The 14,801-nt window shown below is 34.7% G+C and overlaps 2 protein-coding genes across 2 annotated transcripts; one reads left to right on the forward strand and one right to left on the reverse strand.

Annotated features, from left to right (window-relative positions):
- Positions 1-471: 471 nt before the first annotated feature.
- On the reverse strand, positions 472-8,965 carry LOC126814338 (bridging integrator 3). The gene is made up of 10 exons (XM_050539433.1): positions 8,752-8,965; positions 8,036-8,081; positions 7,040-7,080; positions 6,794-6,855; positions 6,265-6,401; positions 5,353-5,393; positions 4,467-4,527; positions 3,438-3,518; positions 2,691-2,825; positions 472-2,380 (listed from the first exon to the last, which is right to left on the reverse strand). The coding sequence occupies exons 1-10, from the start codon at positions 8,757-8,759 to the stop codon at positions 2,231-2,233; spliced, it is 762 nt and encodes a 253-aa protein (XP_050395390.1). The 5' UTR covers positions 8,760-8,965; the 3' UTR covers positions 472-2,230.
- Positions 8,966-9,159: 194 nt separating this feature from the next.
- On the forward strand, positions 9,160-14,162 carry LOC126814340 (2-aminoethanethiol dioxygenase). Its single transcript, XM_050539435.2, has one exon. The coding sequence runs from the start codon at positions 9,161-9,163 to the stop codon at positions 9,899-9,901; it is 741 nt and encodes a 246-aa protein (XP_050395392.1). The 5' UTR covers position 9,160; the 3' UTR covers positions 9,902-14,162.
- The last annotated feature ends 639 nt before the right edge of the window (positions 14,163-14,801 follow it).

The following is a 14,801-nucleotide window of genomic DNA, read 5'->3' on the forward strand; positions in this document are numbered from 1 at the left end:
TTACTAAATTATTGAAAATGCACTAAGAGCAATTGTATTCCTTAAATTCTTTGAAAAGCACAAATCAATTAGTACAACTCATAAATTGAAAATTAAGACATAACAGTAAGACTTGGGAGATTTGTGCCTGCCGCCTCGTAGAGAATCCAGCTCTCTTTAAATATAAGCTTTTTGTGGCAGGGGGTTGGGTGGCCAAATGGTTAATGTGTGTGCATTGTATCATAAGGTCTGTCATTGAGTCAAGTGTTGATTTCCCGCTTGTACATGACTAGGAGTAGAGTCGCCTGTCCAACCTCGTAGGTTTACTCCCACTGCTAAAGACCCCTACGCACAAGCGAACTAATAGAATAAAACTAAACTATATATTAGTACCAAAATGACCTATTCTCTCTCTTCACGTCAGAAATACTAACAAATTGCAACATACACTAGCTCACTTCAACATCAGGATTAAAATGTAATAAGACCCCATATCTTTGAATATTTTAATGGAAATTCTTTTCGTGTAAAATGTAAAAAAATACAAAAACATAAATTTATCACATGAAAGTAGAAAAACATGATTATATGTATTGCCATAGATTCTGAACATCAAATTTAACAATATAGGTGAAATACTTCATTATGCTTGTTCAGGATAACATCTACCATGATGTTAACCTGATAAGGAAAGTGTGCCTAATTGTTCAGATGGGACAAACCCAGCAGTCCACCCATGTATACATTAGAAATTAGCAAGCACATATAATAGTTGATATTAGAAAACTGAAGATTATGTGAAAATGCAGCTGTCTTGTCAACTCTTACCTCACATTGCACCCAGAATAGAAATAAAAATTAGCATTTTCGTCTGAAAATGACCACCTTCTCTGTAACTTCTCTATAGATACATAGTGTAACATTAATTTTGTGTAAGTTTTGTCTATACCCTATCAAATACTAATAAACATATTCAGGGATTACATGTATATGGTTCACATGGCTAAGCGGGTAAGACGCTGGCTCGCTAGCCTGGAGGTCGGGTGTTCGATCCCTGCATTGGCCGAGAAAGTTCATTCAGATTTTCTGACGTGGTTTCCCCTTGTCAGTGATGCAGAATGGAGGGCCTGTGACAAGGACAGCTGTCTAGTCGTTCGGATGGGACGAGAAACTGAGGTCCCGTGTACACATTGGCGTGCACATAAAAAATCCCTTGGCAGTTGGAATTCGATATAAGAGTAGGCCATAGCGCCGCTGCCCAGACAAAATTTCCCTCATAGTACACTGTATGGCGTATGCCCATCTTCATTAGCCCAGGTTAGGAGCAGAACAGTAGGACGTTAAACCCCATTTCATTTCATTTCATTTCCTTCAATGGGGATGTCCAGGGCAGAATAACAAAATCAAAACTCAACCCTCGTCTTATTCTACCTGGGATATAACCCTGACATGAAACATAAGGTAAAGCCTTCTACTTATTACATAAAATAATAAATAATATATACATACAAAAAATAAAAATACATCCAGTTAAAACAAATCATTCTGATATACATCAAATCATAAGGTACCGGTACATGTAGCTGTATATAATGTTTATATAATTAAAGATCAGTCATACAGTTTTATACATGCGTAGAATAATATATAGATTACCTTGACAATAGATTATAAATAATATCACGTATTTTTTTAAATATACAATACATACATGTAATATGACATTATCTTACTTGATCTTCTGGGTATAATTTGACAAATATATAATTTATAGAAGTAAAGAAATTAAATGAATGTCAATAGATCAATTATGTAATCTGGCTGTACACTTAACAATATGTAATTAACAATTAAATAATTAAAAGATAGTACAAAAATGAGGGGTTTAAAAAATCCTGTACAGCGTGGAAGTAAAATTTGTATATTTACAAGTATATATATATATTGACATTAAATCCAGTGGTGTAGGAATGGAAGCGACCAAACCTCTAGCTGGGCACATTTTTCAAAAGAGACACTCTTTTTTTAACTCTTATAATGTTTACTTGTGTGACAAAAGCCTCATAATTTTTTACCACATGACCATTGACTCCATACATGTACTTTAGCTGATCAACCCCTGTGTTTTTTTATTCTAAAAAAAACAAATATAATTGTACTTTTCATGGTTGCCTTTTTATGTGCTTGCAACCCTTGACTACACCCCTGATTGTATCACATGATAACTAAATTAATTGAATATAAACATAGATCAATCATCAACTGTTATTGATAATGATTTAATACTGGATAAATTTTTTTGTATTCTATCTTTGTACTCTTCTTTCGTTGTTTCCATTAATCCATTCATTTGAAAATAACTTTCACTGTATATTTTAAAAGCTTCTGTATTATATGTAGTCTGAAATAGATGACACAATACAGGTTATGTAAACAGCAAACAGATGTTTTACATTAAATATGTTTTTCAGGTTCAAGGAGTTGTTGGGGGGGGGGGGGTGTAGCCGGTACATTGCTCCAGGCCAATATATATTTTTAATTTTTTACGACGAAATTTAGATCTGTATTTTATTTTAATCAGATTGACCAAATTGAGGTTCTTGAAAGTCCTGATTTTTTACCATGCATAACCTGCTAGAACCATGAGACTAAGTCTAAATTGGTGTCTTGCATTATCTGTGACAGGTGCCTTATTTCCAGGCTTGAATTACCTGAGAATTTATCAGTGATTCAAATGATGGTTGTATATATTCTATTCTACCATTACGAAGTTTGGGCATATCTTCCTTTAATGCAGTATTCCGATACATAAACTCTTCTCTTGCTGCATGTAGGGACTTTTTAGCCTAGAAATAAATAGTGACAAACCATGAAAGTTTTTGGGGTTTTTTAAATTAAAACAAAACAAAATTGGGTTTAATATCCTATCTTCTGGATCAACTGGGCTAATGAATATGTGCAAACACCATATATTATGCTATGAGGGGAATCTTTTACAGACAGTGGGCACTACTTAACTGCCTACTCTTATTTCCATTTCCTAAAATTAAACCATATGTTAGTCCCGAAATGACCTAGTTGTGTCGAGTGGACGTTAAACCCCATTTCTCTCTCTCTCTCTCTCTTATTTCCATTTCCAAATGTCAGAGGATCCTGAACATGCTGCCAGTGGTATGTATACCTGGGACCTCATCCAAACGACTAGACACCTCACCTAACCAGGTCACCCTTTCTGCAATACTGACAAAGGTGGAACCATCCGGTTGGAAAAATCTGGTGAAACTTTCTTGATTAACATTGAGATCAAACCCAAGACCTCTAGATTATTAAGCCTGTGTCTTTAATCTGAAGAACAGGACTTGGTGAGAGAATACACTTTCAAGAAACTATATTATCAATATGCTGGTGTCTATTTCGAATCCTTTCTGTATAATCAAAACATATAAATATATTCTTACCGATTCTTGTTTAACTCTGTTGATTCCTGTTCTATCTCTTAATTCATATTTATCAACTTTCATTTGACATTTTTGATATTCCTAAAAAATAACCAAGATACATATTATGGATATATAATCGTTGAGAGGCATTTAGCAACTGACTTATAATATAAGTATGGATACAATCACTTGGTTTATTATACTGCAATGTTTCAACAAGATTTTACAAGTCGTTTTCAAGCAAATATATACCTAATGTACAAATGAGACATATCATGGGTGAAATATATGTCAACAATATCGTTAATTAATAAGCTGCATAGACAGGTTGCAGTGTAATAAACCAAGTGATTGTATCCACACTAAGTGTTCTATATTATGGATATAATGCCTCCATTTTATAGCTACATCTAAAATAATCCAAGCTGAAGTTTCAGTAAATTTCCATTACTCTTTTGGACCCGGAACTAGTCCCCACGTGTCAAGTGTATTTTTCTTGGGATTACGCTCTTCCAAAAAAGCCTTTAAAGCTCCGCAAATTCAAGTACGATCGACATGAAACTTGGCATGTTTGTTACTTGCACAACTGCACTTCCATTGACATATTTTTCATATGACGTCACAATTCCAAGATGTTGGCGATGACGTCCTGCTCGGTTCCTGACCTGATACATACAGTACTATTGTACTTGTTATAGGAACTGCTAGTAATATTTTATAACATAACAAAAACAACACTTAGAAACATTCAATACTAATCTATGTGTACTTGTGATGTGTTTTAGGGTGCTCAAATTATCAGAATTGCATCTTAGAGTCATAGAGCCCAGCCACAGTTCTGCCTGTCCCGAAAACAGATGTGGTGTGAGCAGAACCGTGTCATAATCAAACATTTTAACCAAACCATGGTTTTGTTCACAGTTGGCACCTGCCTTATCGCCTGAAATCCTTGCATATCTTTTGCAAATCCGAGAAAAATCAATCTCGAAATATTTAACTGAGTATCCCCATAATGCCAGACTAAAGATTTGGTTCAACAATTCCTACCTGTAAAGCTTGATCTCTTTTCTTTACTGCTGTTTGAACACCAGGGAAAATACTGCTAAACCTAAAATTAACAATACATTTAATTAAATATACAGTATTTGGAACATACAAATTATTAATGGAATTTTAGGTACATGCACATATGGCTCCACTTAATCAAAATGCATCAATAACATTAAGCTCTGCAAACCTGGAATCTGAAACTGACAAAGGCAGGTACAAATCCTATGTTTTTGTGATTTATTTTAATTCAAGTCTGGTACAAAATTAAATATATGTCAGGTACCAATTCAACAGTGCCCGACATTTTGTCATATACAACAAAATCAGACCTGCTGTGTAATTTTTGTCAATTCAGATATTTATCATTAGTGACTTACCCCTGTACCTGACACTAATTAACTAGTACTTGACATTTTTAACCTTGTGTCTGGACATGGACTAATGAAGACGGGCATATGCCATGCTGTGTGCTATGAGGAAAATTTTGCCCGGGCAGCTGCACTACGTCCTACTCTTTTATCGAATTCCAACTGTCATGAGATCTTTTACGTGCACGCCAATGTGTACCCGGGACCTGTTCTTTTGTCCCATTCAAACGACTATACATTGTCCCTTGCCAGGCCCTCTGTCCTGCACCACTGACATGGAGAAACCACGCCAGAAAATCCCAATGAACTTTTCTGGCCAATGCAGAGATCGAACACAGGGCTAGACAAAATTACAGGCAACTTAGATTTTGTTCCTGAAAAAGTCTGAATTTGTGCCTGACATTGTCTTTGACAGGTTCCTTTTATCCAGGTTTGACTCCCTCATTAATATACATGTATGACACAATACAATCAAATCTAGTTAGAGCTACAAACAAATATTACATGTCACTTACTTTTTCATTGGTTCTATAACAGTCTTTTGGACACAATTACTCTGAAATAAACATTAAAACATATATTTCTTCCTCAGATGAGTCACCATACTCATCTGTTAAAGTGGTGTATACTTCCATTCGAAGTTAGCCATATTCTAGCTCCATGAGCCAATTTTCCCACCTTTCTGATCGATGACAAAACACAATTATTTCTGTTGGTTGTTTTCCTTATCCAGCATGGATAATCCAGGACATAATGCCATCTTCAAATATCCTCTATTTCAATGTGTTTAAAATAGCAGAGGTGTTGTTTTCACAACTTATTTTAAAACCTGCCGGTTTTGTTGAAAGTAAGCTACCTCTGTTCAAATTGCAACTGGGTGAGGTTGTCTTCCATGATGAATACTTCCTTTGGAAATACTACATTTTTTTGGTAAAAATGATAATGCTTCTTTACAGTTTCTGGTATTTTACGTGTCTAACATTTAAAACTTTATATGATCAGGTAATGAGAGAGAGAGATGGGGTTTAACGTCCACTCGACACAAACTAGGTCATTTCGGGACTAACATATGGTTTTAATTTTGTTTCATTAATTCGCTTGCGCTTAGGGGTCTTTAGCAGTGGGAGGAAACCGGAGGACCCGGAGAAAACCCACGAGGTTGGACAGGCGACCCTACTCCTTGTCACGTACAACCGGGGATTCGAAACCATGCCAGTTGACTCAATGACAGGCTTTATGATACAGCGCGCACGTGCTAACTATTCGGCCATCCAACCCCTCTGATCAGATAATGAGTTGGAAATGGGTAAATGCAGACACTCTCCATTCCTCTGTGTGTGTGTGGGAGGGATATAATCTTTTTAATACACACTTCCACAATAAAGTAATATTGCCTTTCCCCGTTAGTAAATATTTTTATACTGTACCATGTCATGGGTGTAGACCTCTAGTTTATTAACAGAACGGTCCCAATCTTCTACTTGTTGTTTTAATTCTTCATCTGTCTGACACAAGGTACTATTCAACAGGTCTTGGGTAATTTTTCTCTCACTTTTAGCAGCAACTGAATCAAAGAAGATATTGTTGATTCCTTAGCATTGACATTCTCTCAATTTGGAATCTATGTTAATAGCACACATATTTACTGGTGATCAGTTTGCCCTCTGACTATATATAACTACATTGAAACATACATAGGATGGGGGGGTTGGGATGGTCTAGTGGTCTAGAGTGCCGCGCTTCGACCTCTAGCTGGCCGGTTACCTCTGGCTTGCGGTTGTGGTTTCGATCCCTGGTATGAGTGTATGTGGCTTAGAGATAGGGGCGCCTTCTCAACCTTGTGGGTTTACTCCGGGTATTCCTGTTTCCTCACACACTATTTAAAACCCACACAATCCATGATATAAATAGATCAAATACAGTAATGCATTATGTTATAGTATTTTTTAGACCTACCTTGTTTAGCTTCAGTACTCCTTTTTACATCTTTATACAGTTTTTTAGTCACTTGATCAAGTCTGAAAAATGAAATGAACAGAATAAGTCAACTGTAAAAACATTGGGCATACTTGATCAAACATTCTCTCAATCCCCTGAAAGGTGTCAATCGAGTACTTGGATATAGACTTGAAAATGACTGATGGTATCATAAAACCTTATATCTGGGGTATATAGACTTTAAAATGACAGACTATAACTTACTCCTCTAATTTCTTCACTTCCTTGTCAAATTCTCGTTCTTCCTGAAAAATAAGTTTTCATTTAATTCTCCTGTAAAGCAACAGAAACCTGGTTGTACTTGTACATATAACAAAATGATTGTTTGGTCAACAAATTGAAACCATATGCTAAGTATTGGTTGTCCAAAATATATCTTCCTAAAAAATTAAAGATGTTTTCCCACATACAAACCGTGTGATTTGATGACACATCTATATTTGGAATAAAAACATACTTATAAACTAATCTATTTATATCAAAACATTTTAATCCAACTACACCATGCCTCGTGATTGCCAAGAATCTATTTTTTCAGCTATGTTTATCATGTGACTTGATTGAGGGAGAATGCATTATCAGCTTGTATTTGTTATAAGTGGCTGTCTAAAGCCTACGTAAATTCCTGGATTATACTCTGCCAACGTCTTTTTCCGACATTTAGTCGGAGAGTGTAGGCTACTGGACGTTTAATTATCTTAATGTTCTCACAACCGTTACCAATTAGATCAACAGATAAGAAGCGCTCCTTACCTGTACATTACTCAAGGAGACACACAGCCTTTTAGGGATACCCTCACATTTTTGTCTTGTGTGCGCCCTATAGGCATTTTTTAGGGAATCCAGTATTTTCTAGTAAAGATTGGGTGTATCTATTTTCCATATTATATCAAAATTGCCATATTGGAAATAACTGCCCTATAAATACTTTCATGATAATGTACATGTATCTTGAAGGACATGATCTAATGATAATTAACAGATAGAAATAAATGTATGGATGGCCCAAAAAGACAATGATGTCAAATTTTAATGTGAGCATATAAAAACTTAAACCTATATGATTCATTCGCATTGGTTTAGTATGGTACCTGAATATAAATATTGCTGTAGTTTTAATGTTACAAAATGAAGCACATGTAGCCATGGCCTGTTTAAAGATTATACATGTACTACAAAAATAATAACTTATATACTCACTGTCCTTGTAATTACTGACTTTTTAGGAGATGATCGAAATGGGTTCCTATAAATATAAAATGCTGTTTATAAAAATTGAAGATATTGATAACGGTAGGCCTACATTATTTTTTCTAACAAAATATAACAGATAAAAAAAAATGGCATTTAATCTGAGCCAGGTCAATTATCCGCTTCTGGTATTATAGTAAGTACTTATACAGAAGGATCGCACTATACGCAAACAAAACCCATTAGAAAGACATACCTGCAAACAATGGGAATCAAGAATAGCACAGACATTATAAACAATAAACGGTATATCAAATTAAGCGATCTACAGGCAATATGACTCAGAATGGAAAAACAAACTCAACAATGAATAAAACAGAAAAACTGAACAACATGAATACAAGAAAATCGCAATAGAACAAATGCAACTGTTCTTGATTGTATGTAATTGTCTGCTGATTGGCATTTCTGAACAGCGATTGTCTGACAGATGTCAGATGATGTCATGAGTTAGAACGTAAATTCTTTTACCAATAATAAAGTGATAATTCGGATAGAATTTCCGAAAGCGTTAAAACAGGAGCAACATTTACATAGCACTCTAGTCTGAAATTGTATCCCAATATATACATGACTCTTGACCCTGTGCAAATTTGCATACTACTTGTAAGTTGTCCTTAATTGGCTTAATAATACCTAACAGTAATTTCACAGTAAACATTTACCAGCTCATTATATGAGAGAATCAGCTACAATAGTTAAAAGTAAGCTCTATTATTGTCTTTACGGCAAATTTTAATCAGGGTGCTTGACTGACAGGAACACGTAATTCATTATATTCTAATTAACTAACGGTAAATTGTAAACAACTTAATCCCGTTCCTCTACTGATCGTATTTTTAGAAGGTCCATGCTAACAACAGTAACAGGTGTTTTTAACGAAAGTACAATAGTCTTAAAACCAAATGCAACGATTACCGTATACTTTCAATTATCAGATTTTTAAATATTTATTACAACAGATCTGTACTTATTTTCAAAATGAACTTAACTTGTCTGAAGAAAAATACTTTAACGCGGCTGTTTTAAAGATCAAAAGCTTGTCAAATTTTTGATTGGAGAGTAAATTCCAATATGGCAGCCCCCATACAAAAATTAGCTAGTTTTGCTAGAAATGTTTTTAGCAGAATGAATAGCGATGTTAACTTCCACGACAAACTTAAACACCTCAGAACAATGATTAACGGTATATCCGCCAAAGATGTTGGTTTTGATATTGAAGATTTGAAGAAATCGGAAACATACGGCAGAGACGAAGTTGCCCCCGTCACCTACGTTCATTTATGGGAGGATGAAACCTTTTCGATGGGGATTTTTGTTGTGAAGCCCGGTGGTCGACTACCGCTTCATGATCATCCCGACATGTATGGTTTTTGTAAAGTCATTCACGGTGAAATGATGGTGCGAAGCTTCAATGTTATTAAAACCTCAGAACAAACAGAAATGCCTTATGAAATAAAATCAAAATTAAAACTTTGGCAAATGCCACAGACCAAACAAGTGAAACTGAATACAGAGTCATTGGTGGCAGATAATGATGAGTGTTGTGTGCTGAATCCGGCAATTGGTAACATACACGAAATAAAACCTGTTAATGGAACTACAGCATTTTTAGACATTTTAGCACCCCCGTATGATCACCAGCAGATGGGATTACATGAGTGCCATTACTATGAAGATTTGTCATGCGGTTCTGGAGACTTGAGATGGTTATCACTAATAAATCAGCCTTCAGATTTCTGGTGTGATGCCTTAGAATACGAGGGTCCGAAAATAGACTTGCCTCCCTTGTCACCTAAATCTAGTAGAAAATGAATCAAAATGTGTCTCTTGTAATCTTGTGAGATAAAATAGACTAAATTACAAACACAAAGTTCAAGATGTCAGCTGTTAATTACCACAATAACCACACAATCAATTAGACATAATTTATTTTAAAATTTTAAATATATGCGCTTTATTTAAATATAAATATACCGGTATGCATCTTATTTAAGCTTACATATGCTCAATAATGCGCAAGCTAAATTATTTAACTTATACATTTTACCTATATTATAGAGGTAAATTTAGGGTATGAGTAAGGGGGTAACCCATACTCAAAACACCCCAAACATTTATTACCAGCTTAAATTTCAGAAATGGTAGAATTTAGAAAACATTTACCACAAACAAAAGAAATAGAAAGCAATCCCAGACAAATATTTATATAAAATATGAAATTAAAAGGGTTTTAACAGCCTACTGGTCTGTACTGACTACGCTAATGAAAATGGTTAATAAAATATACCAAACCTATGAGTATGAAAACATATAGTACCGGTAATATCCAAAATGTTTTATGTAAAAACATTCTGATTGACATAACTGAAGTTTTTCAACTCCACTCTAAATGGGTTACACATTTAAAGCTACGCTCCCAGAAAAGTATTTTATCGGGTGGTTATCTCCAATAAAAGTATGGCAATTTTGGTATATCGAAAGTAGAAATATCCAATCTTACTAGAAAAATACTGGATTCCCTGAAAAACACTCATGGAGCGCATACAGGACAAAAATGTACGGGTTTCCCTAATCGACAGCCCTACGATTAGGAGTGTCTGCACAAGTGACGTCGAAGGTTGCACACAGAGATTGAGCGCTTGATGTACATGTTGATAAACTTTATGAAGAGTTAGATGTACAACACTTTCTGAGATAAAAATCACAGAAAAAGACATGAGCAGTGGATAATCCGAGAATTTAATTAGGCTTCGATATTTGTAATAAATAGTCAGCGATAAAGGCAACATCGTCTTTTGTATGCAATGAATTCTCCTCCGACATCACACCTGTTGTGTCACATGACACAAACATGACCTCTTTTGATCGAGTTTTTATAGCCGGGTATTGCCTGACAATTGCAATGTTTTGAGAAGGATTTGAAGCAAAATTATGATAAATTAATTAGTTTGAAAATGTTTTTAGTCCAAATATATCATCAAATCACCCAGTTTGTACCCGGGAATGTATCTTTAATCATCTCAAAATTGTCCAAATACTTGTCAAAGATCACTTTATATTCATAAATTTTTGTAATTGTGTTTAAAATACACATCTACATCTATTATTTCTGAAACATTAAATAGTGACAGTAATGTGGGGTTATTTTGGGGTTGGTGGCTGGGTTACACCCTTTTGTCATATCCATAAATTTTATATAATTTAGCTTTGATGTTACTCTTTAACACTAAATGCAATGTGTGCTGTGATGAATTATATGAATAATAACATTGCATTACAAACTTCTTCCTTTTTTAGCCTTTGTACTGTTTGCATAATTTATGTCAATTTTTGAATAACTTTGCTTCTGTTAATTTATTGTTTATATTCATTTTGTCTGGCCAGCAAACTGATTTCATTTGATACTAGTACATTTTCATACAAATCATAATTTATATATATGCTTAATACTTAGACTATGGATCTCAATGTTCATGAATGATAACATGTTCCTCAACCTGAAACCCAAGTAATATAATTTTATCATTGACCAATGAAATGGAGTTTAAAGTCTCCTACATTTCTTGGCTACTCTTTATCTTATTCCAAAGGTTCATTTATGTGAACGTCAATTTGTCCATCTGAATGAGGGAGCCTCAGTGGGTAGGACGTTGCCTCGCTAACCTGGAGATCCCGTGTTGGCCAATAAAGTTCATCAGGATTTTCCGGCGTGGTTCCCCCTTGTCAGTGGCGTGCATGTCAAAGAACCCTTGACAGTTGAAATTTGAAATAAGAATAGGCCATACATGTAGATGTAGCACTGCTGTCCGGGCAAAATTTCCCTCATAGCACACTGCATGAAGCATGCCCGTTTTTATTAGCCCAGTAGGACATTAAACCCCATTTCATTTCCATTTGAATGAATAGACACTGTTCCTTGCCGGGCTCTCCATCTTGCACCACTCAACACTTTTCCAGACTGGAAAGTCCTGAGGAACTTTGTGTCTATAATTTTATATTTCCTGGTCATTAGAAATATCATAATAAAAGTTTTTAGGGTCAAACAGATGATAAATATAATTGAAGGTACATACCATACATACCTTTGTGTACACGAATGTAGAATTGTGCATGAATCGTGTGGAACAAAGGAAAGACAATGCACAGTAGACAGTGTTGATATGTTTACATCCCAGACAATCACATAATAATGTCAATGCTAAAAAAATAATAATAGCACCAGGTTTTTAAGGAGCAGTCCCATTTATTTATTTGTTTTGTGAAAAAGTTGGTTTATTCGGTTTTAATGAGTTTGGCACAACTATCGGAAGCTCTGTGATATGTTCTCAGTAGTGTTATTCCCTGGATAACCATTAACCATATACCGATATTATTTGCCATATTTAAAGTGCTAAGGGATTGCCACGATTATCGAATCACTCATACAATTGAAGATCCTTAAATTTTTGTACATGGAAAATAGGCTGTATCATCACATTTTTGTATTTAATTTACTTAATTAAATTCACCATCATTTACTGTGTCCTATAATTTTGAGACTTCTGCTACGAGTGACAAAATTCTCAAAATATATGTAAACTATACAATACTATATAGTATGAAAATGTGCTGCCAACATAGAGTCTGTATCTGGTGACATTGATTAAAGGTACGGACATCATTTGTATTGCTTTCTTGACAGATATGGAGATCCGATTTTCCTGTCATGGTGATCACTGAACTTCTAGCTTACTGGCATATGCCAATTTATAGCATAATGTAGTTTATTCAATTGGTTGTGATTAATGATCTCCATTAATGCTGAAATTAAATTACATTGCATTCTAGCTTACATTCTAGCTTACTGGCATATGCCAATTTATAGCATAATGTAGCTTATTCAATTGGTTGTGATTAATGATCTTCATTAATGCTGAAATTAAATTACATTGCATATAGTTCTGATTATCTTAAAGATGTATTATCTAAGATTTAGATAAAGAGTTGGCCATTGTTGCTATACAAGCTCAAAAATAGATAATGAGAAATGAATAGATTGAAAAAATTTTTGGGTTTGTTAAAATACTTTATTCTGAGCGAAGTTATTAGTCTTTTAAATTTTTGACATGATAATCTCGATTGTCAAGTACCAGAAAATAAAGTCTCAATTATCCATTTAATTGTCAAATTATTAAATTGCCAGGGGGTACTAAACCATTCAATATCATGGCCATTCCATTGCCTAGAGGATTAAAGTTGATTATGGGTTTGTCATGTGCATAAATGTCTAAATAATAATTTATATAACATTTGGAGCTAGAAAAAAGACCTTGCAAATAGGCAGATTTATCTCTTATATAAATGCGTCTTTAATAAAAGGCCTGCTGCACCACATATACATGCAACTGCAAATGCACAACCTTTGGAGTTACCCTAATACTAACCAGTTAGCACCTACTGGCACCAGTTTTCACCACTCGTAAAAGTGTGCAGATCATCTTAATTGTTACTGCATGTATGTATTATTATAATTGGTTCAAGTATATGGTTTATTATTTGATTCCTGTATCTAGTTTACTACACCTGACAGTTGTAAATTGAAATAAGATTAGGTGGTAGCTTCTCTGTTTGAGCAAAATTTCCCTCATAGCACACTGCAAGGTGTGTGCTTGCTTTTATTAGCCCAGTTGGTGTAGAAAAGCAAGACTTTAAACCCAATTTTCATAAAACAATGCTTTAGAATTTTATTGACATTGAAGTCACCCCACCCTCCTTACTTCAAAAGTCTTGTTTAGGAGTAGAATTTTGCTAAATGGTTTGTAAGCTGATCAGCCCACCCAGATAACGTGATAGCTGCTGCCCAGATAACATGATAGCCGCTGGGCAAAAATTGTCCTTGTGATCAACCTTATTTTGTTTTGTTAAGTTTGAATTATAAAATTATGTAATAATTTATGTTTGTAGGTAATTTCATATGTATTATTCTGTATATTTTAATCTATTTTATTTCTATGTCAAATTTAGTAATAAGTATAAAGATTTATAAATATAAACATTATGTATATATGTGTATATTTCAAAAGATTGTGATACCTTTTAAGTATGAAGTAAATAGTTTTTTGAATATTCTGAGATCTTTATACTGATTTTATACCCCACATTTAGGCCACACCAATTTGTATTTTTGTTCTTGGGGAACACCCATTACAAAATTGAATTCTTATTTCTTCTAGAAATGGTTGCTCTTCTCAAAAGCTTTATTCCAAGATTTTATGTTCCCAAAACTCGAGTGGTCATTTGTTTATCAAGACCATGAAATTGGTTTGGCCTTAATGTGGTTTTATACAGTCACCCCAGCTTTCATCGACAATGCCTTGTGGGAGTGAATGAGCATTAGGGACAAGTAGCCTCACCTCTTTAGAAGCCCAAAAATTTATTTAAAAGGAATTGTACCGCACAAACAGAAACCAATAACCCACGGACAAGACACACAGCCATTGCGAGCCAACACACACTAAGGGTACTATCAAATCAAGTAAGGTTTGTTTTCGTTGTCCAAGAAAGTTCCTCAGCATTTTTTGGCACAGTTTCTCCTTGTCAGTGGTGCAGGATGGGGGGGGGGGCACGAGAAGAATGTCTAGTCGTTTGGATGGGTCAAAAACCCAAGGTCCCTCATAGTAGTACACTGTATGGCATATGCCGTCTTCATTAAACCAGTCAGTGCAGGAAAGTA

The sequence above is a fragment of the Patella vulgata genome, chromosome 3 (assembly GCF_932274485.2).
Source record: "Patella vulgata chromosome 3, xgPatVulg1.2, whole genome shotgun sequence".
Lineage (NCBI taxonomy): Eukaryota > Metazoa > Mollusca > Gastropoda > Patellidae > Patella > Patella vulgata.

What these genes read in the sequence shown, in the direction of transcription:
- LOC126814338 (XM_050539433.1), bottom strand. An exon ending in GAAGTGAAGAAATTAGAGGA is followed by an intron (nt 6,856 to 7,039) that starts GTAAGTTATAGT and finishes TTCATTTTTCAG; the next exon opens with ACTTGATCAAGTGACTAAAA. An exon ending in AAAGAGATCAAGCTTTACAG is followed by an intron (nt 3,519 to 4,466) that starts GTAGGAATTGTT and finishes GTTATTTTTTAG; the next exon opens with GAATATCAAAAATGTCAAAT.
- LOC126814340 (XM_050539435.2), top strand. Translation starts at nt 9,161, where the DNA reads ATGGCAGCCCCCATACAAAAATTAGCTAGTTTTGCTAGAAATGTTTTT.